Source organism: Pundamilia nyererei, unplaced genomic scaffold (genome assembly GCF_000239375.1).
Source record: "Pundamilia nyererei isolate P.nyererei 1_Seehausen unplaced genomic scaffold, PunNye1.0 scaffold00010, whole genome shotgun sequence".
NCBI lineage: Eukaryota > Metazoa > Chordata > Actinopteri > Cichliformes > Cichlidae > Pundamilia > Pundamilia nyererei.
The window spans coordinates 1,786,441-1,808,395 of NW_005187411.1; the positions used below are offsets into that span (position 1 = coordinate 1,786,441).

At 39.1% G+C, this 21,955-nt stretch overlaps 1 protein-coding gene and 1 long non-coding RNA gene across 3 annotated transcripts in view; one reads left to right on the plus strand and one right to left on the minus strand.

Annotated features, from left to right (window-relative positions):
- Positions 1-4,491: 4,491 nt before the first annotated feature.
- Positions 4,492-5,272, minus strand: LOC102215204 (uncharacterized). The gene is made up of 3 exons (XR_311471.1): positions 5,209-5,272; positions 5,010-5,076; positions 4,492-4,615 (listed from the first exon to the last, which is right to left on the minus strand). It is a non-coding gene; the product is annotated as an uncharacterized LOC102215204 (long non-coding RNA).
- Positions 5,273-5,382: 110 nt separating this feature from the next.
- Positions 5,383-21,955, plus strand: part of cdin1 (CDAN1 interacting nuclease 1) — a 52,059-nt gene continuing 35,486 nt past the window's right edge. The window contains exons 1-6 of one of the 2 annotated variants that reach the window (XM_005723777.2): positions 5,383-5,455; positions 5,731-5,831; positions 15,752-15,797; positions 16,814-16,878; positions 17,690-17,750; positions 20,764-20,836. In XM_005723777.2, coding sequence (XP_005723834.1) covers positions 5,453-5,455; positions 5,731-5,831; positions 15,752-15,797; positions 16,814-16,878; positions 17,690-17,750; positions 20,764-20,836 — 349 coding nt within the window. In that variant the 5' untranslated portion in view covers positions 5,383-5,452. The remainder of the gene's footprint in view (positions 5,456-5,730; positions 5,832-15,751; positions 15,798-16,813; positions 16,879-17,689; positions 17,751-20,763; positions 20,837-21,955) is intronic. The other variant, XM_005723778.1, reaches the window with a different exon arrangement.

The following is a 21,955-nucleotide window of genomic DNA, read 5'->3' on the forward strand; positions in this document are numbered from 1 at the left end:
TGTGTTAAGTGCTTCCAAAACATCACGGTTACGATCATATTTCTTCAGAGACAAGAAAATAAGGCAAATATCAGAATCATCCGGCAGCATAATCTCTTTGTGTTTACACTTTATCATCGCCTTTTCTGATCTCTGGCGTGTTTCATTATGGAGTGATGTTTGAGTGACACTGTGCCGGCTATCACAGCCATGTGCTGAGGTTCCCTCTCATTTCCAGCAGCAACAATAATAATGACTATTCTAGTGCTAGCCCCACTGTTTGTGTTATTGTTGTGGGGTGTCAGACACAGGCCCTGACGTTTGCTATGCTATCAGCAGGAGTGTACAAATACAAACACATTTGCCTGAGTTATTGACCTTTATCTCCCCACTTTCTTGACAGCCTTCTCCAGTTATTGACAATACAAACACATGGGACGGCGCATAACCTTTCATTTACAGAGCACTTTCTCTCTTTTTGTCTCTCTCTCTGTCTCCCTTGTTCTTCCTTTCCCTCAGTCTGCGCCTCTCTGCACTTGCAATTTGTTTAAATAAAATGGGGGCAGACAATGGTACTGCTCATTTCTGCCATTTTTCTTTCACTCCAAATTTCAGAGGATAATATCATTAGACTGATACAATGGCTGCTATTCAGCCTTAGATACACAGATATTTCAAGTATTCAATATAGTTTTGACATGCTGACATTAGGGGAGATTGTTGTTTCCCTATTTGTTTGCTTACAATGATGTTGATTCCATCATAAATCTTGGGTACCTAAAGCAAGATGTTTGTCTTTATGATGTTCAAATTATCAGTGAAATATATGTGGTCGGTAAAGTGAAAACACAAGGAATAAGCAAAAAGATGTACAAAAATAAAAACTGGATTTGAGAAACAAATATTTACACTGTAAATAAGGAACGTTAAGTTTTTACACTGAACATGGCGAAAAGTATACAGTGAGCAGTTTTATTAATGCAAAATAAAAAACAACATAATTATTCTGAAAATTGAACTGAATCCACTAACCCATAATAAACAGTACAATTTACTGCATCTCAATACAGCATTGAATAACAAGGGTCATAAAACCACTAGTATTCCACTAATGATTCTCCTCCAGGATTTATTGTGTTTTTCAATGTGTGTCCTCTTGCATTTCAGCGTGAAAAATAGCGTACATAAAATACGGGTGTCCCCACCAGTCGGCCCTCTGCAGGTACTTCAGAGCCCCAAAATTAAATTTTAAACAATCCAGACCAGTGTTTGGTGACCATGGTTAATCATCAAGAAACAAAGACATCAAACAATATTTGATAATGAGAAAAATGCCTCCAGGATATTAGGGGATGGGGGGAGAGCACAGCATGAGCCTCGTCAGCAGAGCTAGGTAGAGAGGCCAGACCAGACACAAGCCGCATTCACGTGTCTGTGTGTGGTGATGGTGGGTGTCTGTGTGTGCGTGTGTGTGTGCCTCATACACAAAAAAACACTTATGCACGCACGCACACATCATGGTGTGTCGCACACACCAACGCTTGTTCACACACACCTCGTATGGACTAGAAATAAAAATTTAAAAAGCCACTTTTTTTTTTCAAAGTTCCTGACGAGATAATTAGAATTCAGTGTATGGAGCCATTGGTGAGATTAGAGCGTTGTGATATTGTGCTTCATTTTGAACTTCACTGCATCACGCCTCAACCCAATTATCTACAGTTAAAATGGCTTAGTGAGGCTCCAAACTGTGACTGACAAAAATACAGAGCAACCTAAAAAGTTTTCTTTATAGATAAAAGTAATTACGTTGCACCATAAAAAAGCTAAAAAGCTAGACTTCTATTTTCTCTGAAAATACATGCAACGTTCAAATCACACTTTGACATCTATTAATATACATTAAGAGGTTAGTGATGGAAAAATATTTTATTATTTTAAATATTCAAGTTTTTTTTAAATCGTATATATTTTTTTAAATTAGGAATTTATGCTTTCAGTAATAGATGCAGATCCAGAATGGCTTCATTTTCATCAGGCCAGTATAATTAGTCCTAACTAAAATAAGAAGTTGGGCAGCCAGGAAGAGGGAGGGAGGGGAAGTGGTGTTGGGTAATGAGAAGAAAATGTTTTTTCCCCTCTTCCTCTGTCATACTGTTATTGGGTTATCCTTGATTGACGCAGCGTTAACGGCCGGGCCAAATCAAGGCAGATCCAGCAACCTAGGCCGAACGGCAGCATGTGCAGCCACCTCGGTCATGCAAATTGCACTCGGGCAGCACGTTGACTATGATTAATGAGTTTGGGCTGCAGCCTTTGTTTCCGCATGCAGCCGTTTAGAGTGAAATACAATCCCAAAATATTATGAATCTCCTATTAATCCAGTAAATTTGCTCACATTGCACATGTTGTTTTGGGCGATTTACAGATTTACAGCCAAATGTGTGTGTGTATGTTTGCACATATGTGTGTGTGTTTGTGTGTGTGTTAAGGGGATGAGCACAATTGTATTTAATTACATGTCCTCTAATTAAATTCATTAAAAGATAATAAAATAAATGAAAGAAACAGCTTTGAAAGCTTAGGTGAAACACATGTGTCTTGTCTCCCATGATGTAAAATATGGATGTGGGATTTTCAGGGGCAGTCATGCTGTACAGGGGGGATGTATGAATCCGATACCTTGCTAATACTACAGGCATTTCCTGGTTATGGTTTGCCTCATGTTTAAACTGTGATTTTTAGAGCTAAGATCCCAGACTCCCTGAAGATTGGAGAGCAATTCTGTGGTGCAGGGGAGTGAAGTCACTGGCTTCAGTAATGGAAAAAAAGGAACATTATGACAGTAATGCTGACGATCTAGTGTAACAAAATGCTCTCTTTGTAACGTGAGTAATATCACTAGATATGGTAAGGAGGGACTATGTGTAAGACATGGGAGGGCTTGCAATTTCCTTAAACTATGTGATGAGTAAAGGAAATTACACAGCCTCACAAATCTTCAATTCATTGTCAGATACTGTTGATAAAAAACACTTCCTATCCATGCACGCATTTTCCTCTTCTCCACAGATACACACTTTCCCTCTGCTTCCAGCAAAATGTAAATGTTTTCCAGGCATTAAGGTATATAAGTGCCATTAGTGGAACAGTGCTTAGCACTACAATGGTGTGCCGAGAGCAGTGGAGCAGAGATCAGTGCAGCATCTCCTGGATATCAGAGGGAGACATCCTTTGTAAATTCATCTCCTACTGTGAGACGGCTTCACAGCTGGTTAGCGACACTGGGTGTACAACTGCCCTGTTTACACGCAGTCTCCAAAGCACTCATCTTTCACCCGGTATCTTTTCCCTGCATCCTCTCCATCACCTCGCTCTCTCTTTCAGCTCTAATCACAGCCTGCTGTGGCTTTCTTAGCCATCAGTAAATGCATACAGATATAAACTTATTCAATACAAAAATGTGTGCTTACACACACACATAGGAGTACATAGAAGGGCAAGAGTAGACACCTGCAAACAACAAAATCTCTGATCCCCTAGCTTTTGAAGCCATTACAATACACAGCCTTCCAACCCCTTCTCTGATTTTTATCATTTTATACCATTGCATTACACTGATCCTTTTATACCTATTACACACACGGCTCCCCACCAAAACCCCTGATCCTCTGATACCTAGATGGGTAAACTGCTCCTCCTGCCCCTGACCTCAGCCCTTTGTAGCAATCAGACCAGACTTCCTCAGTTGCCCTGATCTTATCTAGCTATACCAATCCCACTACACAGCTCCCTTTTGTAACAGCTACAGAGCGCTGAGCCCTTTCAGACCCAGGCACTATGCCGGTGAACACAGAGCCTAAGACCTCAGCTCATCTCAGACATCATACTACACTGACCAACAACAATGACTGCTATTTTCTGACACAGCACAGGTCAGATAGAGACTTTCTGCTCACTGATGCATTGTTCACTCAGAATGCAGAAAACCAAAAGAATGTTTGACTCAGCCATAGAAGAGACTAATATAATTATACAGGCATACAGGTGATAATACAGATTAAAAATAAATAAATAAATAAAAAATACACATTTTGAGTCCTGTTATTTGTGACAGCGATCATCTTTCATTTTTAATTTTTTTAGGAAAATAAAAATCAAACAAAAATGAACTGAAGAAGACAAAAGATTTAAAAGAAAATCTATTAGTGAATGAGCTTTAGCACTATTCCACAGAGACTAATTATACAGTAATGCCATTGTAAAATTATATTGATCTCAAGGGATGTATTTGGTCTTAAAGAATTACTCCAATCTTACTGTTGTTTAAAACAACCAATTTTTAACTGTTAGATTCATAATCATTAAAAGACACACAGCTTCAAGTTAGAAATGTTACAGAAAGCAAATGTTTATCCTTCAAAGTTTCACAGTTGTTTCTTCTATACAGCAATCCATTTGAATTTTTTACGTCTAATTTATGTCGTGCAAATTGAACCAATATACCTTTACTGCTGAGAGAGGATGCTGGTGGGTACTGGGGGAGCCCAAGACTGGAGATGACCCACAACATTTCCCATAGGAGGTAATTGTGGAGTCAAGGGGTAACAGATGTCATATGACTCTCATTGAACCACTATAAAAAGGTGAGAAAATATATTTAGACACTTTAATTTCAATTACTGCGCTAAATACGGAAAATAAGATTTTTTGAAAAACGATGGACTCAGCTATAAAGATACTGCGTCTTCAGTTCTTTAAAATGTAAATAACTATTTTTAAAAATAAATCAGAAGTACAAACAAAAGAGCCATGTGTCTGAAATCGCTGCATGAACCCTTCGCTTTACATGAGACTGAGTGTTGCGGTACAAAATATAAATTTTATGGTCAAAGCTAAAAAACTATTTGTTTCATCCATCGTTTTTTTTTCATCCCCAGTGAGTGCCATAAAGGTAAACGCAGAACCAAAACCATGGCTAGAAATTTGTTAAATCTGTCACGCTATTAGTGAAACTGTAGTTCACATACGCATTAGGGAGGCGTTCCCTTATTTCTCCCAGTCACCGTGCCTCTATTTCTCCATTACAACCTTTCCCTTAAAACAAAAGAACAAAAAACATAAGCGTTTTCCCTAACAGCACAGTTCATGTATTCCAGAGCCGCTGGACTGCAAAATACTTGAAGAATGTAACAGGAGAGCCTGTATCTTATCATTACTAATACCTACTCGTTTTTGCGTGCGTCGTTAACAGCCGACGAGAAGGCAGTTCCAGTGACCAACACGTCTTAGCTAGGCACCGCCTTCGCGCTACAAAGTAACCAATCATCTGTCGGCATACTCAGCTCCTTGGATTCTTCTACCAATCAACTCCGTGTTCACATGAAAGTAACCCCCTTCAACTTCCTAGCGGGAAGCAGCTATCGGGGACGGTACTAGGACTGCAGGAATTAAGAGTAAAGATCCCTTTTTCATGGTATTTATTGCTTTTGAGCTATTTTTTGCAGCATGTTGCACACAATAGACATGAAGCCGACTAATACCTTGGTGAGACCGAAGGTTTTACGTTATGATATGCCCTTAGTGTTTCGCAGGTGTAACATAAAGCTAGGTTTGGTTAGCGGTGCAGCTACTAAAACAGTAAAACAGCTGTTTTTGACAGCTGTCAGTGACCTGACACCCTCGCAGGTCGCGTTGTCACAACTTTGTGCAGAAGCATGTGTTGATCAGATTCTCTTCCCCTCTTCAAAGATGAGACTGTCCCGAGCAGAATATAAAGAGATAGTGCGATGGACTGAAAAACTGAGACCTACACGCCGATGCATGAAGATACTGAAGGACAAGTTTCCAAGGTGAGTGTGTACACACTGGATTGCATTCAGTGTGTGTTTCCGTTGCATTTGCCAATTGACTGTTACTGTACTCCAAGTGCATATTAATGTCTGACATAGAAAGTAAACACCAAACTGCTGCGTATGAGCATCAGTTACCACACATTATAAAACAATGAGTCAAGACCAAAAGAAGCCCAAACAAGATGTCTTTGGATTATTGGAAATTAATTAATGTATCAGAGAGCTTGTTAATTTAAATTATATTGTTATCATCTGAGTACAGCTCCCCATAGCCAAGTAATCCCCCTCCCCCCCTCAGTTTTATCTCCTATTTTTCAGCATTTGTGATCCTATTTAATTCACTTGTTAAGATCACTAATTAATTCCACACAGGTTTCTGTATTGGCTTCCACCACAGCATTAGCCAGCGTTTTGCCATGCAGGTCCTGCACATCCAGAAATCGAAGAGAGAGGTTAATGGTTGTATTTGCCTTTCTCCTTGACACTGAAGGCCCTCCTGTTATTGACTGTAACATGTGTAATCCCCCAAGGCCTCCAGGACAGCATGGCTGATCCCGTCGAGGTCACTTACAAAGTCGCATGTATTTGGAGCTTCCTACTTCCATTGTGCCCTAATCACCAATCTAGAAGAAGGTATCAGGTCCCCAAAGGGGATGCCATGGAGTTTCAGTTTGCCTTTGTTCTCACTGTCAGCATTTTACGGAATATGTCATGCATATAAAATGCATCCAATATCGCTCATGTTTAACCACTGAAACACTGAAGTCTGTCTAGCGTTTATTTCTTTTTTGTATTCTCTCTCAAACTGCCTTTAACAAACATACCAAATGCCATCTTTTGTACTGGAGTGTAATAATTAAATGAAAACACTGCACCGTTTTCATTCCAGTAATTCTTCACAGTCTTTCTCTCCCAGAGGTGCTTGCTCTTTTGTTTAGTCTTGCTGGTTATTATTTTTACGTTCACTATAACCAATCTCGGGGAGGCCCTTGCTCTTTAAATCCCTGAGTCTCGTCACTGGGCCTGACAGACAGGCACGGCAGCAGTGTTTTCACAGTCTGCGAAATTATTCTGGTTGTCCAATCAGCTGAGCTGGGCTCTGGAGGGTTAGTGATTGGACTGGCAGGAAATCAGGCTCTTAAGACATAACATATCGACTAGGCCATCCATCATCTCTTAGCATGCGCTCAGGCACAGCAGTCAGCCACCCCCACCCCACACACCCCCTGTCCCCTTAGACTGTGTGGGAGCCCTGCCATTGCGTAAATATTGGCCAGGCTGGGCCTGGCAGTGGTTGGGTTGGAGGGGGTTTGGGGCTTTATTGTGGACAGGCTTGGACTAAGGGGATGGGCAAGAGAATTGGTTATTACAGTCAGGAGAATAGACAGTTGCATTGATACCAAATCATTTTGCAATATACTATACCTGTTTTCCAGGGGATGGAAACTGTTGAATAAATTGTAAATTCATGTGTTGTTTACAAGTATAATAGCAGAGGCATGAAGTTTATTTAGATAGTGATATTATTTTGCTACCCTGTAATTGTATTTTATTCAGGGTTTCTCTTTGGCCAACATAGCCAGAGCCAGCACTGTAATAAATATATATATTTTCAAACCTCATTTTGTTAATTGCAATATTATTTACTCAGTTAAAATCAATATTGAGTAGAAATGGCATGAAATGCACATATTTCTGTCAAAGAAAGTAGCACAGTCAGTGCCTTAATTGTATGCATGTAGTTAACCACTAAAGGCTGGCTTTGAGTCAGTAAACACCATATAGTTTTCTTTTATGCTACATTAATCTGATTTATCCAATAAGTATATGAAAATACTTCACAGGTGAGCGTAAAGGCATCCTACTGATGTAATATATTTAGGTCTAGGGAGTTATTAGTTACTGACTTTAGGTGAAATCATAAATGATTTGATGGTCCTCTGTGGTCATTTTACAGTTCTGCTCTGGCTGAATTCATTTTTTTATGCAATTAAAGTTAAAATGTATTAATAAAAGGAGTTGATATAAAAAGGATCTTTCATCATATATTATAGCTACAGATCTACAGTAGATAGATGTTGACTAGGTTGAAAAAAATCTTTATTTGTTAAATTTCTTACAGTTCTTTCCCCTTTAGTTGTTTTTTTTTTTTTTTTTTTAAATTCTGTTAAAATAATCATTACCCCAAAGGATCTGAATGCTGTATAGAGTTCAAAATCATTTCATAGTCATTGCTTTTGATTGGGAACTTAAATGGAAGAGAATTTAAACTTGGAACAAAAAGATTGTTATAGGCCATTTCAAGGTAATTTCCACAGAGAGTCTGTCGGTCTTTTGCTTGTATTATGAAAAGCGTTTGTGGGAGGAGAGAGGGAGTGTCCTATAGACAGACAGAAAGAGAAAGATTGTGATGTGGAGTCCCTCATCTGTAACGGCTGCATAACACAGATGTTGGGAGTCATCTGTCAGCCTGGCCTCTCTTGCTGGGCCCGAGCTGCTCTGGGGGGAAAAGAATTGGACACGGTGCTGTCACTTTTTACCCCCACTCACAATGGAGGGACATGCAAATATCAACCCCCGTTCTTGCCCTCTCTTCTTTGCCCTCCTCTTAGCCAGTCGTGGTGTCCTGTTTACTATCTGGACTGTGGCTAGGCAGAAAAGGGGGATGGGGGGCCGATCGCAGGCTGGTGTGGGGGGAAATGTGACATCAGTCCCATCAGGTCCTTCTCTTGCCACATATTAGAATTGGAAATGATGGGCTGCTCTCTCAGGCCTTGCCTGTCTTCCCATGGGTCTAGAGGGGACCCCAGTCCTTCTACCACTTGTCCCCCGAGAGAGTTGGTGCAAGAAGGGCAAGATAAAGAGGGAGGGAATGTGAGAGTCCTCTGTGTCCTTCTGTGCTATATTATGAATGAATTGGGATGTAATGATCACCCCCCTCTTTAAAATGCCATTCAGCTCCTTATATGGCTTTCACAGTGATGAAAGTAAAAGAATGAGCAAAACGGGGCAGATGCGGCTGATTTGCAAAAAAGAAAAGCTTAAACAGTAAAGTGTGAAGCATCTTTCCCCACTAAACACAATCAGCGCCTCTCTTTTATTCACACACACACATACACGCACAGACACAGTTCCCTGGTGAGGAGTCCCTGAACGTTTTTCGAATCGGGCCCTAATGTGCCGTTTTCATCAGCACTGAGGCGGGCTGCAATATGGTGCTGGAGCTCGCTCTGGGAATATGAATGTTGATTAAGCATGCGTTCAGCCTTTTGAAATTCTGAAGAAGTGTCAGAATAATGGATGTTGAGCAAATGTCAAGCATTTGTTAATTTCTCTGTTATTTGGGGTTTATCTAGCATGATCTTTGGAAGGAAAGCGCAGGGCAGGGTTGTTGTGGCATGTGCCATTGATATGATGATTTCTTGGCTACACTTTGTTTTTGATGGTAATATCTCAGCTCAGCATGAAGCTCAGGGAATTGCTCATTGATTATTTATTGTAGTCATATTGTTTACCTCTTTGCATGGCGGTTAAAGTTAAGGATTTGATAACAGGTATAATATGGTGGAGAAAAAAAACATTAAATATTGCTTTTTTTTTCCCAGTGTGTGGTATTTATTATTTGTTCACAGCTTTCAAGGGCTCATTGCCCACATTTTAGGTATATCAAAGTCTTGGCATATATGTATTACATTCCTGGCTTGTTTCTCAGTTTTAACTTTGATTTCTACGATTGTCCCTGTGGAATCAACTGATTTCCTCTTTCCAGCTGCTGTGCTGTGAAGGTAGAACTCCACAAGTATTTTGTAGGCTGGAAGTGGCAATGACATTACCCAGAGACTGATCAAGTGCAGAGCCTGTGGGGCCAGCCCCGACAGCTTCCAGTGCATGGCCTCACACTTCTGGCTGCCCATATTGAACAAAACACAAACTGGCAGTTGGGGCTTAGGGGTACAACCCTTGAAGGCTGGCTAAATAATTCCACGCCTTTATGTGGTTAGATGAGCACTGGAAGGGTGAAGGGATGAATGAAGTGTTAGCAGAGAGAAGGTGTGGAAAGAAGAGAAGCTGAGTGTACAACTTCATGTCAGGCTAAGGAGTTCATGAATAATAGATGTAATCAATTACTTGATTAGGAAGCAAAGGAATGAATACTTCCTTCTCATATCAGAGGGATGTTGTCCAAGCACATTCCATAGAGTGCAAAGCCTTTTTGGCTCATTGGTCTAAAAACAAAGAGGTAAGCAGCTTGTTTTTAAGTTAGGCCTTATAGAAATTACATGGTCCCATACCGTGAAGGTTAAAAACTGCATTTACTGGAGCGATAGACTGAGTAGGTCAATATTAGTAGAGTAAAACTATTGATATGGTACTCTAAGAATAAGATCAGCATCTGCTGTACTGTATGCTAGTATCAGTAGTAGTGTTGTCACTGAACCCCCCCAAAAAACATATGTACTCTGAGAGAAACCTACAGTTCAGCTGGGCAGTTATATCAGAGTCTCTAGCCTGGGGTTCTCTTTGCATACTGGAATCAATTGCAGACGAAGAATGAAACAAAATTGCCCAGAATGGTACAAGTTCCCCAGCTGCGCTTGGGGGAATAGGCAATTGGTCAGTGTAATGTGTTTCTTTGCCAGACCAGTGGACACTCGCCACTTGACGGATAGCATGAACCTCATTTTCTGTTTTCCATGAGAGCTTGCAGAAGCAGCAGTGACAGTAATTATGCTTTAACAATGGCAAAATACTATAGTTATAGCACGTCTTTGCACAGACGGAGTGGTGAAGATCCCTTGCTTTCAGGAGGAATCACAATTAGAGTGGTGATTGTAAAGGTTTTCTTGCTCTTTTTACTGCCATTATATAACAGCTCTGACAACTCAGGGCACCTCAACAGACAGAAATTTTAAAGATTGTAATAAAGTAAAGGAAGCTCAGTAGGGGTCATATTGTGCCTCTGCTAAAACCATTTCTGTCCATGGTCCCCTACAGCCTTGTAGGTTTGTATGGCCTGCTGCGGTAAGATTGTTGGGGGTGGCGGTTTGTTCACAGTACAAACTGGTGAGTCTTCCTTCAGATGGAGAAATATCTTGAAAATATTGTTTAAAAGTGACAAAAAAATTGCACAAAAATTTCTATAGCTTTCTAAAATGCAACAGTCATTATGTTAATTGTGCTTAAAAGGAAAAAAAAAAGCCTTTATACTTGTTTTTGCAGAACAAAAATTGCAAATATTTAAACTCTAAACACGTGCGCTCATTGTGCAAGTATTTGTTTGAAGCTAAATGACACACTGAGATTTGTGTTTGTTTCTATCCGTTGTCAGAATATATCACATTTATACATTAATGTATAAAGATTTTTTTTTTCAACTCATTTGTTTGGCTGCTGATGACGCTAGGCTTAGCTGAGAAACAGATGTTAGCATTTTGCCTATCAGCATGTGTAATTAACAACATTTGCATATCCAGCGTTTTAGCCCGTATTCAGCTGTATAAAATACTGATCTATAGCAAAGTAAGTGCTTCATATAGTATTGTCAGCACTCTTGTCTGAATGAGGTGTTTTGATGGTAAATAAACCTAAATATGTGAAAAAATAATGGAATTAAACTTCAATAATAATGTAATGTAGTATAGGTGTAGAATTTAAACTAAGCCTTATCCTCTCAGATTTCCTTGCACAAAATATTTCTTCCATGTCATTCCCTTCTGAAAATTGTTTCATCGCCAGCAGTAAAAATATGTGCTATTAGACAGTTCCATGCCCTGAAGAGTCACACCATTCAACACACTCTGCATGCAGATCCACCAAATGCTAAATACTGTCGCAGCATATGATACCAATGCCATTAGCCAGGTGGCTTTCATTACCCAAATTACAGCTATTGTTTATAATTAATTATTTGTAAATAGGAAGTTTCCAAATATAATTGATAGTTTGAATTTCCCTCATCTCCTATTAATTAGGTTGATGGGAATTTCAAGGCTTTTCACTGTGTTCGTGTTTAAGGCAATGATACAGCCTGAATGCACAAGAAAATAAGTTAATGCAGCACTCAAACTTGAATTTATCAGATTCACAGCCACTGGGTAACCTAGCTTAATAGAGCCTGAAGTACTGACCAGACAGCCATACCAGTTCAGTGACAAAGTGAAAGTCCCTAATTGTTTTTAATTTAATCTGCTGCTTTACTATTTTGGGTGCCAGTGCATATTAATGCTCTGTCTTATGTTGTAAGGAAGGGTAATTAGGTTGAGAGTGAATGATTCCCTAACCACTCTTCTGTCTCCCAACCTTCTGTTTCCCCATGTTCTAAATTATATCCGAAAGGGCAGATTTTTTATTTTCTGCTTTTTACATAAAAGCCACTGTAAGTGTGCACTGCAGTGTCACAGACTCTTGTCCGTGGCTCTTCAAATTATATTTTGTGTGTTCTTTGTTTGATGAGATTGATTTTTTTTTTTTTAAGTAAGTGAAACAGCGATCAATGAACCCATATGTTGACCTTGGCAAGTGCATTAAAAAATAGCTTTCTTTATTTACACAATTCACAAAGGGCTCACGACTTCCTAGCTTTAGTCACAGAACTGTTTTAGGCTTCACTTTAGGAAGACAAGTGTCTAATATATGTTATTTTAAATATTCGTAGTCATTGTCAGTTACAACCACATCACCAAGAGATATTTAAATATTAGAAAAGGTGGAAAACCTTGTTACCTTATCATCTTATTTTAAAAAAATGTTCAAAGCTGTTTTATCATATCCTAACATTTCCATGTGTTGCATATTGACACTAAGCATTTGGCTGTGCGTATCATGTGTGCAATTCATAATAAAATGCAAGCTACAGGATTTGTTTAAGGCTAACAAAATACAGTCAGAAATGCAGCTGGTTTTAGAATAGTTAACAAATTGGGTTCATTTTTATAACCACTGAGACAGGACAGAGTTTCACAAACGCTTGTACTGTGTGGCAATGGGATACATGAATTATAGTAAAAATGTAATACTCCTGTTCAGTAGGCAGATCAAATCCTCGTTGTAAGACGGCAATTGGCTACATATTTTAGCATAAGGTGAGCTTACTGCGCCCAAGAGAGGACAGGCTGGATATACATTAATGTAAAGTCTGCAATAACTTATTGTTAATGTCTGTTAAATAAAAAAAGGGGGATTATAGCAGCATAAAACTTGACAGACTCTATAAAATGCAAACAAGTCTTGGTTTTAATCCAGATATCTGCATTCAGCTCTTCATTTTGCCCCTTTTTAATGTTTTTCCTTTTTTTTTAACTATTTCTTCACATCTCTCAATAGTTTAGTTTGAGTCTTGTTTTTGTGTCAATCTGCTTGAGGTAAAAATGAAAACACAAGTCCCCAAATTTCTTAGTGTTTTTGAAACAGATATGTTTTCATAGATATTAAGCGTCGTTTATGTCCCTTTAAAGTTAACAGGCTATAGATTTAGCAATTAAGCAGTAATCATGCTCATTATAGAGAGTAATCCATTTAAAACGTAACAGATGTCTGTTCCGACAGGGGGATCATGATGGTCCCATGCCAACAATAAGGCTGTAATACTGTCGAAATGCTCAGGTGCAAGGTTGAAGTGTGGAAGAAATTTTTTCCCTCCCTTAAGTGTCCACATGTTGACAGTTGACCATTTAATGGCCCACTTAATTGCAGTGGCCCCTTCACCCCTAAGCATCATTATAAATTAATGCTGAGGGGGTAGACAATTTTTCCCCTCACACTCTGAGAACTTCCTTTGTCGTCTTCTTTACTTTTGTAACTTTGTGTGTGATGAGAATCGGGCTGCTTTAACATGTGGTGCTCGATTACACCAAAGTCTAGTATGTTTGATATGTGTGAACACTGTATACTGCCCCACGGGCATGGTACGATGATTTGTGTCCTGCTTCTTGATGAAGAGCCAAACTTGGGAGTGCACGAGACAAACTTGAGTATCGTGTGCATCAGATGAAAAAATCTGTATCAAACACATGAGATGAGGTTTGAAGGATTGCACGACTGTGTGGACCGTCTTCATTTGCACACCCAAAACAAAACCACCAGTGACGTGAAATACTGCTCAACTTCGGAATACTTCAATAACATTATCAAGTTGTTAGAACTGTTGTGTCAGTAAGATTTGGTGCATGTTTTATTTTGCATATGGTGGTTGGGAAATAAGCAGGGAATTGAGGGGGGGGGGGTCGCAGTTGTTCTTGGACAGTGTACAAATTAATTGTACCTAACGTGGAAGTATCCTTAGCTGTTCTTCAGCTACAGGATTAAAATTGTTTAAAAGTGGTGTCTAGGGATCCCAAGAGGACTTCTTTGGTTCATCATAACAGGCTGAACTATTCCAATGGTTAAGATGCTTTCTTTAAAAAATGGTCACAGACAGACATTCCAGACAGAAATCAGGATTTGACATTCTTCTGGCTTTGTTTGCATGTCACAAGGGTATTTTACGGTTTCTAGTGATTGATGTCGGTGTCCTGTGTAGACTCAATATTTTAATGCAGATTGGAAGCTTCAGCTTCTCATGAGTATTTACATACCATTCCCAGGTGACTTGTAATGAAAAGTCCATTAAATTTAACAATCAAGTGTACTGAGTGCAGTATATGGAGACATAAAACCACTTGTGAAAATTACGGAGCAGTTTGTGGGTGTGTGTGTATGAGAGCACACATGTTTCTTTTTCTTTTTTTTGTGATATGCAAGCTGAAGATGTGCACAGTCCAACTCCTATAATTTGTGTCACTCATTTAAATATCTGTAACTCTAAGGACACAATGGCAGCTAAGGTGGGTATCGAATGGGCTGCAAGTCCCTGTTGGAACTGTCTGTTTTCCGGGTTTGCCTCTTTGCCAGGTGTTTGACATTGACTGGAGCTGGAGATAAATGTAGCTTATGGCAACCCATGGAATTGACTGACTCTCGGGAGTCACATATAGTGAAAGTTTCCATTTCAAAGCCCATCCGTTGCAGTGGGAATGATATAGAACGGTCCATATGCTATCAAAGAAAGTACTTTTTTTCTTATGCGTGTCTACATGTTGTCATACACAAAAAAAGACACTCACAGTAGTCATCCACTTTGCAGATTAAAGTAAAAAGCATACACTTGGGTCAACATGTTTCTTGGAGAAGAAGAAGATTTTCATAAAAAATGTTTTTAACACCACAACAATGGATTCACAATAAGACAATCCAGATATGATTGTGTAGCATTTCAGCTTTAATTTCATGGGTTTACCTAAAGTATTATATAGGAATTACATCCACCATTTCCACAATTGGTCATTTTTCACAAGCTCAGAAATTTAGCATTTGGTTATGTCCAATTGTTTCAGCTTCCACATATTTATAGTCATGCTAGTTTATCCACTTACTTTTAAACCTATGAATACTATGACTGTAATTGCTAGTGAATACCACGCTTTACTCACTAGTTAAATATTGAACTGTGTCAATTATTTGCATAGATATAAATTTCTCTTCAATTTTGTTATCTTTAGGTTGGTTGGAGTTTTCTTGCCATCGTGTTACTTTATAATAGCAGACTCTGCACTTGAATTAAGATTAGTTTAGCACTTTCCTGGAGAGACAAAGGATAGAGGAAGATGCTATGTATTAATGACTAAACGAAAAAAACAAAAATGAGCTATATTTTTCTCATCTTTCATACCCCACACAGCCTCCCTTTTTCTTCTTCCCCCACACCATCGTAGCAGGAATCCTTTTGTCAGAGGTGTTCATCTGGAACAACTTTGCCACACTTGTTTTCATGTTCTTTTAGATTACAGGGCAGCTGGCCCCAGCTTTGAAGCTCCCTTCTCCCTTTGTCTCTGTGCAATGCACTCTGGTAATTAACTTTGTCCTTCTTTTATTTGTTCCAGTCACTCGCAGTCCACTCTTCTGAGCATCTTCTCCCTGGAGTACCAGGTTAGAAGTTTTCTTCCTTTGTGAGCCCTGACAGGTGCCTAATTGAATGATGAATGTCCCTTTATTTCTTTGTAATTGAACTGCCAGCTTTCTGATTGGTTTGGAGGATGCCCCCCCCCTCACCATACCCCCGTTTATTTCGCCCCACACCACCACCCCCTCCTCCTTCTCACGTTCACGTTGAGGGCCTTTGCCTGCCTGAGCCTCAGTGGATGTCTGCCAAGCCTTCCCATCCATCTGTCTAATAACATCTAGCCCCTGCTTATTTGGTGGACCTGTAATAAATTATGCTAAACCATTATTATTCTGACAATAATAATTTCCCCGTGTAGTGCGGCTGTGTGTGCTAAATGTTTGCTGACTCGCACTGTCACTGCTGCTTTCCACGGCTGACAGTGGATGATGATAAATGGCCACTGCCGCCAGTGGCAGAAGGCAGCACAAGCAGAAAATGGAGTCATTTATCATCCCACTGACAGGTGTCAGTCACACTGCCCGTCTCTGTGGAATTACATTTTTTTGTGTGTAGTAGTTTTTAAATAAGTTGTTTTTAACCAGTGCTCTTCCGCTATATCCCCTGTTCTCCTTCTTCTCGGCAACGATGGCAATTGAATTGCATAGAAATGTCAGGGTGTGAAATGTGGAATAATGTCATTGTTTGATCAAAAAAGCAGAAGTGAATACAGGGTTTGAATCAAGAAGGTAGATGGAGATAGCTAGTTTGAACGAGAGTGCCTTGGCACAGTTTGACCCTTACCAATATCATTGAAATTAAATTGCTGCTGCAATTGTTCATAAAGAATAGAGCATGGAAGAGAAGCCAAGGGTGAACAAGTTAGCATTTTAGTCAGGTCAACCGGAAATGGAAAGCACTTTGTGCCTAAAAATAGTACTAACTTAAGAGCTGTATCTATGCCTATGTGTATGTATCTGTGTGTATGTGTTAATTGTTTTAGCTATTATGATTATTATGCCATTAATCTTCATTTTTCTTCATATTATTATTAAATTTAAAGAAATGGATCAAAAGGACATTCTCAAGACACCATGTGCCGGATGTTATTGAAAGCTACTACCAAAGGTATTGTGTTTCCGTGCTTTATATTGTTTTGTTTTCTTCTGTTTTCTTTCTAGATCGTTCTCCTTCTTTATCGTTTTCTCATCTCTCTTACTGTTTTTCTTCTTCCTTTAAATCGTTCACCGACCCCTGTGTGTGGCCTCCATGACAATTATAATCTCTTACAAACAAATCACCACCCACAGGATTCATTCCCGACCCCCACTTGCACCTGCTAGGCTAAAGCTCTGTTCTCTGTGTCAAACTGAAAGCAGGAAAGTAAATAAATAAACCAACCATTGGACATTTGCCTTACACACAGGCTTATGATGGGATGATTATCTGTAATTCAATGAGCATGGTTAAATTTAAAAAAAGAAAAGAAAAGAAAGAAAGAAAGAACTGAAAACAGACTGTATTGGGAAAAGCCTCTTTGCATATTGCAATTAGCCTTTATCTAGCTTATTAGGCCACTGTTCTGGAGAAAATAAAGCTGGATAATGCACTTCTAATCTACTTACAACAACAAACCTCTGAGATGATCTGGGTAAGATCTGAAGTGTGTTGCAGGTTTAGCTGGCGAGGGAAAAAAGGCTTTTTGGGCGGCAGGGGTTAACTAACTATCATATGCTTGTCTGGCTTCTTGGAAATTTGAAGCCCTTCAAGCAGTGCTGTTTTAACCACACGGAGCCTGCCATATGCCACCCAGGGCAAAGTCATCTGGGACATTAGCATGTCTTGGCTAGCCCGATCTAGCCCCCTTCTACCCTTCTGTCTGCCTTTGTGGGTCATGTTTTTTCTTTCACTACTCATGTTATTCTTTGTTATAATGAAGGTATCTGAGTGAAGCCAAGGCACAGCCTACTGCTCCTGTCCTGCTTGAATTGGCCAATGAGGTAATGGCATAACTTTTTTTTTTCTGTCTTTTTACTTGCCAACGAAAAACACATCTGAGTTTATCCTTTATTTTTTCTATAAATGGATAGATAGCAGTTGGCTGCAGTTTTTGATTTTCTTCCTTGTCTGTTAGTCATTATCAAAATTGGTAAAATGGTTGGCTCAATTATCAATTATTTAATGTAATTAGCGCTCGGCTCCATTAAGCAGATGTGAAAATACTTTTTCTGTTTTATTATGTAATTTTCCAAATTGCAGTTGAGGCAGAGTTGATACAAACTGCGGACAGGTGAGACTGGGGTCATTAGTTAATTCCTCTCTTTATTATTTGATCGGTTATTTTCTTTGCGAGTTCAGTGAAGAATTTGTAGTCTTGTTGATGTAGCAGCAATTGTTTATGTGCAGCTTAAATCCATGTCATTCAGTGGTACAAAACTCAGGTAGGTTGGAAATTCATGCTGTAAGAAACCTGTTTCTTTCAGAATTTAAGTGATCACTTATATTTATTATGTTTTAAACCTAGTTAGTAAATGTTTGCTATTTTTAGGGTAATGCCAAACTCTTGTTAAGTGTTCCAAAATATAAATCCAACTATACTATAGTCTCAATACACTACATCTTAGATGGTTACATTACTTCTTACTGAATGAATGAAAATCTTTGCATTTATTTTTTGTAAGTTCACGACATTTTTCGTCTTTCAGATTATAAAGGAAGAGAAAAGGCCCGATAACCTTTTTAAACATTTAAATTTGCATTTGAATTTTGATTGGCGCGTGCACTAGGCAATGAAATTCGAGGGTCTCTTAATCTAAAATCACAGTAGTTCACATGCATCAGTGGTACCTCAAAGCCAACTGCCATTATTCATTCTCCGTTTAATTGACGCTTGATTTTTTTTTTTTCTTGAAAGGATCCAATTCAGCTAAGAGATAACTGTCTATGAACCATTTAACTGTCACCTTAATATGCTACTTAACATTTAAACCAAGCACTCATGGTCTCCCAGACTGCTAATTGATGTAGTTTCATGTCTTTATGAGACAATATATCTCCAACAGAGGAAAATGATTAACAGTGATGAAAACTATTCATAGATATTTTTTTGCCCTTAGAAGAAGCTCATGAAACAGAGATGGACTCAACATTCACTGTTTCTATCTTTATGGGAATTTTATGCAAATATTACTTGAATATGGCATTAGAACAGGTGCAGTTGTGCTGCACTGTGCGACCCATTTTGGTTTACAGTTTGATAAAACCAGAGTTTTAATAAAAACGAATTCTTTTTAGGCTCTGTGATTCTTAGTCACATGTTAAACTCATGAAGGTATGTGTTATGACCAGGGAATGAAGATGGACTCATGATTAATATGAAAATTAGGGAGATGCATGTACCTCAACTAATCAGGTAGTCTTTATTCAGGCTGAGCCTGCATTGGTAATGTTGCCATTTTTCATGTGTCAGCTCTAATGCAGGTTACCAAGAATCTGATTTTCTCTGGTTATTCAGGGTTTGAGGGTTTGAGTTGTGAACCGGCCAGGAAGCACAGAGAGAAAGGATGGAAGGGAGAAAAGAAAGTGAGGGGAAATTAGAAGAATTAGAGAGAAGAAAGAAAGCTACTGTAACTGCAGGTTACAAATGCTAAGTCAGAGTCAGTACTATCAGAGGTCTTAATGAAGATGTAAACTCTTTGCTCACCCCTTAATTATTATAGACATGTTAAGCTTTTTTTTTTTTTTTTTACTAGCTGCCTTCTTAGTGCAATATTATGGAGATGTTAACAAATACTACTGTGGGTAAAAAGACATTGTTTAGACAGAAGCATCTCTGCTCCCAGCGTTACAAGGAAGCATCACAGAAAAGATGAAACACTCCATTCTCACTGCAAGCTGAGGGCAAATTCACTTTTGGTCCCCAATTATGCTAACAAGAGGAAAAATGATCTTTGGCTGGAAGAATGTTGTTTCATAATGAGCTGGCTAGGAATGGCAAAGTCTTCAAGCAATGTTTTAATTCCCTCTATACTGAGTAAGCTGCGAATTTTAGTAGTGAATGACTTAATGCATCTTCTTTTATTCGCCGTATATTGTTTGAGCATTGGCCAAATGTAGACCTTGGAAAAATATATCTTATGCTAATGCACCCATATATATTTTTTGTCATGCTGTTCTTTATAATAACTGTTGTATTTTTTTAATATGTTAATAAAACATTGTAATAATAACAACAATTTTAGTATGTAGGAATGTATTGCACTGATCAGAGAGACACATTCACCATCAGTCGTTCGTGCTCTCTTACCTGTCAACTTTTCTCCTTGCACTCGACCATAAACACTGCTCACCTCTAAGGTGTGTTTGTGTTCAAAGAGTGCTGCTGCCATAGGTTCTTTCCTTCCTATTAAGGACTACATTCCCACCATCCCTCAGGTGTGTCCTATTGGTTCCTATAGTTTTGCCTTGGTGATCATTCTATGATTAAAGCTCTCCATTGTCTCTTGCCTGGGCACAGTATGTGCTGCTTTTTCTTTCAAGATGAGAGACTCAGGTTGTCTGTTTGACAGAAGGAAAGGCAATTCAGCCAGGTAGCTTGGCTGTGTAATAAGCGATCTCTTGTTCCTGTGGGAAAGGTTGATGCAAAGCAATGCTTTCAAAGACCAATTTGCACGCGGATTGTCAAAAGTAAGGTCAAGGTTTTGAAACGCAATAATATAATTTAGAGCCATTACGATCATTATTATCTATGTGACATCAGCCAAAGGTAAACTGGCTGTGCAATTTCAATGTCGTAAGTCTTAGGCTCTTTAAAATATGTTTGCACTTCCAGCTGGATATATGGGATTTTTTTTCTCAAGCAATTCTTCAGAGAGGAATATAAATTCCACCATCTTTTAAGTGAATATTAATTCCTCATTGATAGTAAAGTCTGTTTTTATTTAAGCTGCTTGTCTTTTCTGTTGATTTTTTTTCTTTCCTTTTATGTTTTTTTTTTTTTTAATCTGTGTAAAGGTGGATCTGTCTCCTGCGCTGATGGCTCGTATCATCCTGGACAGGTTTCTTCAGGGCCAGGATGGTGGAATGCGTGAGTAACACTTTTCCATTTCTCACTCTGTCCTTTCTATCATTCTCCCCATCAGTCTTAATTGTAGCACTTTGTCTTTTTAATCCCTTTCTGTTTGAGTCCCAATTCCAGTCTAGCTGCTGTATTTTCAGCCTGTCAAACCCTAATGAGAGATAGACCACATTTAGTAGTAGCTGCATCCCAGGGCACATGACTGGCAATTAAGTACTAGGAGGACCACCCACCTCTCAACTGCAGTGTGGATCAATGGTAGCTCACCTCATCAGTGTTATTTATAACACCCCTGATTTCTTCCCTCAGCCTCCTTCATCCCCCAATGCATCCATCTATCGCTAGCATTCTCCTCTTCTCTCATTCCCTTCTCTTCCTCGCTGCCTGCTGGGGTCTGCAGAGGAAATTGAGTTGAGGGAAGACTGTGGCAGAAAAAGCAAACCATTTCTAGGTAGTGCTGATGGACACACTGTGGGAGAACAAAATTACAGACACAAATATTGTTGTTGAATGTGTCAAAGATCTTTTCCAGAAATTGTGGGAATTGTTGCCCATGTGTAGTCTGGTTAGTGTCTTTCTCCTCTATTTGTCCAAAATTCCTGCGTTTTACCAGTTTTAGTCACATTGTTAATTTATAACAAAAAATAAACAACTCCCCCTCCTCTCCCCTCCCATCCCCACACTCTGGAACTTCCAGTATCACACATATGCATATTATTTTAGTGGGTCTATCCCGAGGACTTTCTGTCTGTGCAGTAGTCACTACTTTGAGAGCGAATCACATGATGTCAAAAAGACGTGCTTCCAATTTAATCAAGAAAGAGATTAAAGTGGATGTGTGTTATTTTCAACTTCGCCACAGCACAGCCATTTGTCAAAGTCAAAGATGTGATTGCTTTGGACCCACCGTTATCCGCTGCCTGTCAAAATACTAGTCTGAGCTGCTTGTAGAACAGGGCATTCATCCACAAGAAGCACTATGTCTCAGATAATGGCACACTGCATCTGTCCATCTCCATACAGTGAAAAAAAAATGTTTTATTATTGCTCAGAATAGATTTGTACCAGATGAAATGTTCTAGAAAATCCTTGTTTAATTTTGAGCAGAGTTACAGGTGTACAGCATCT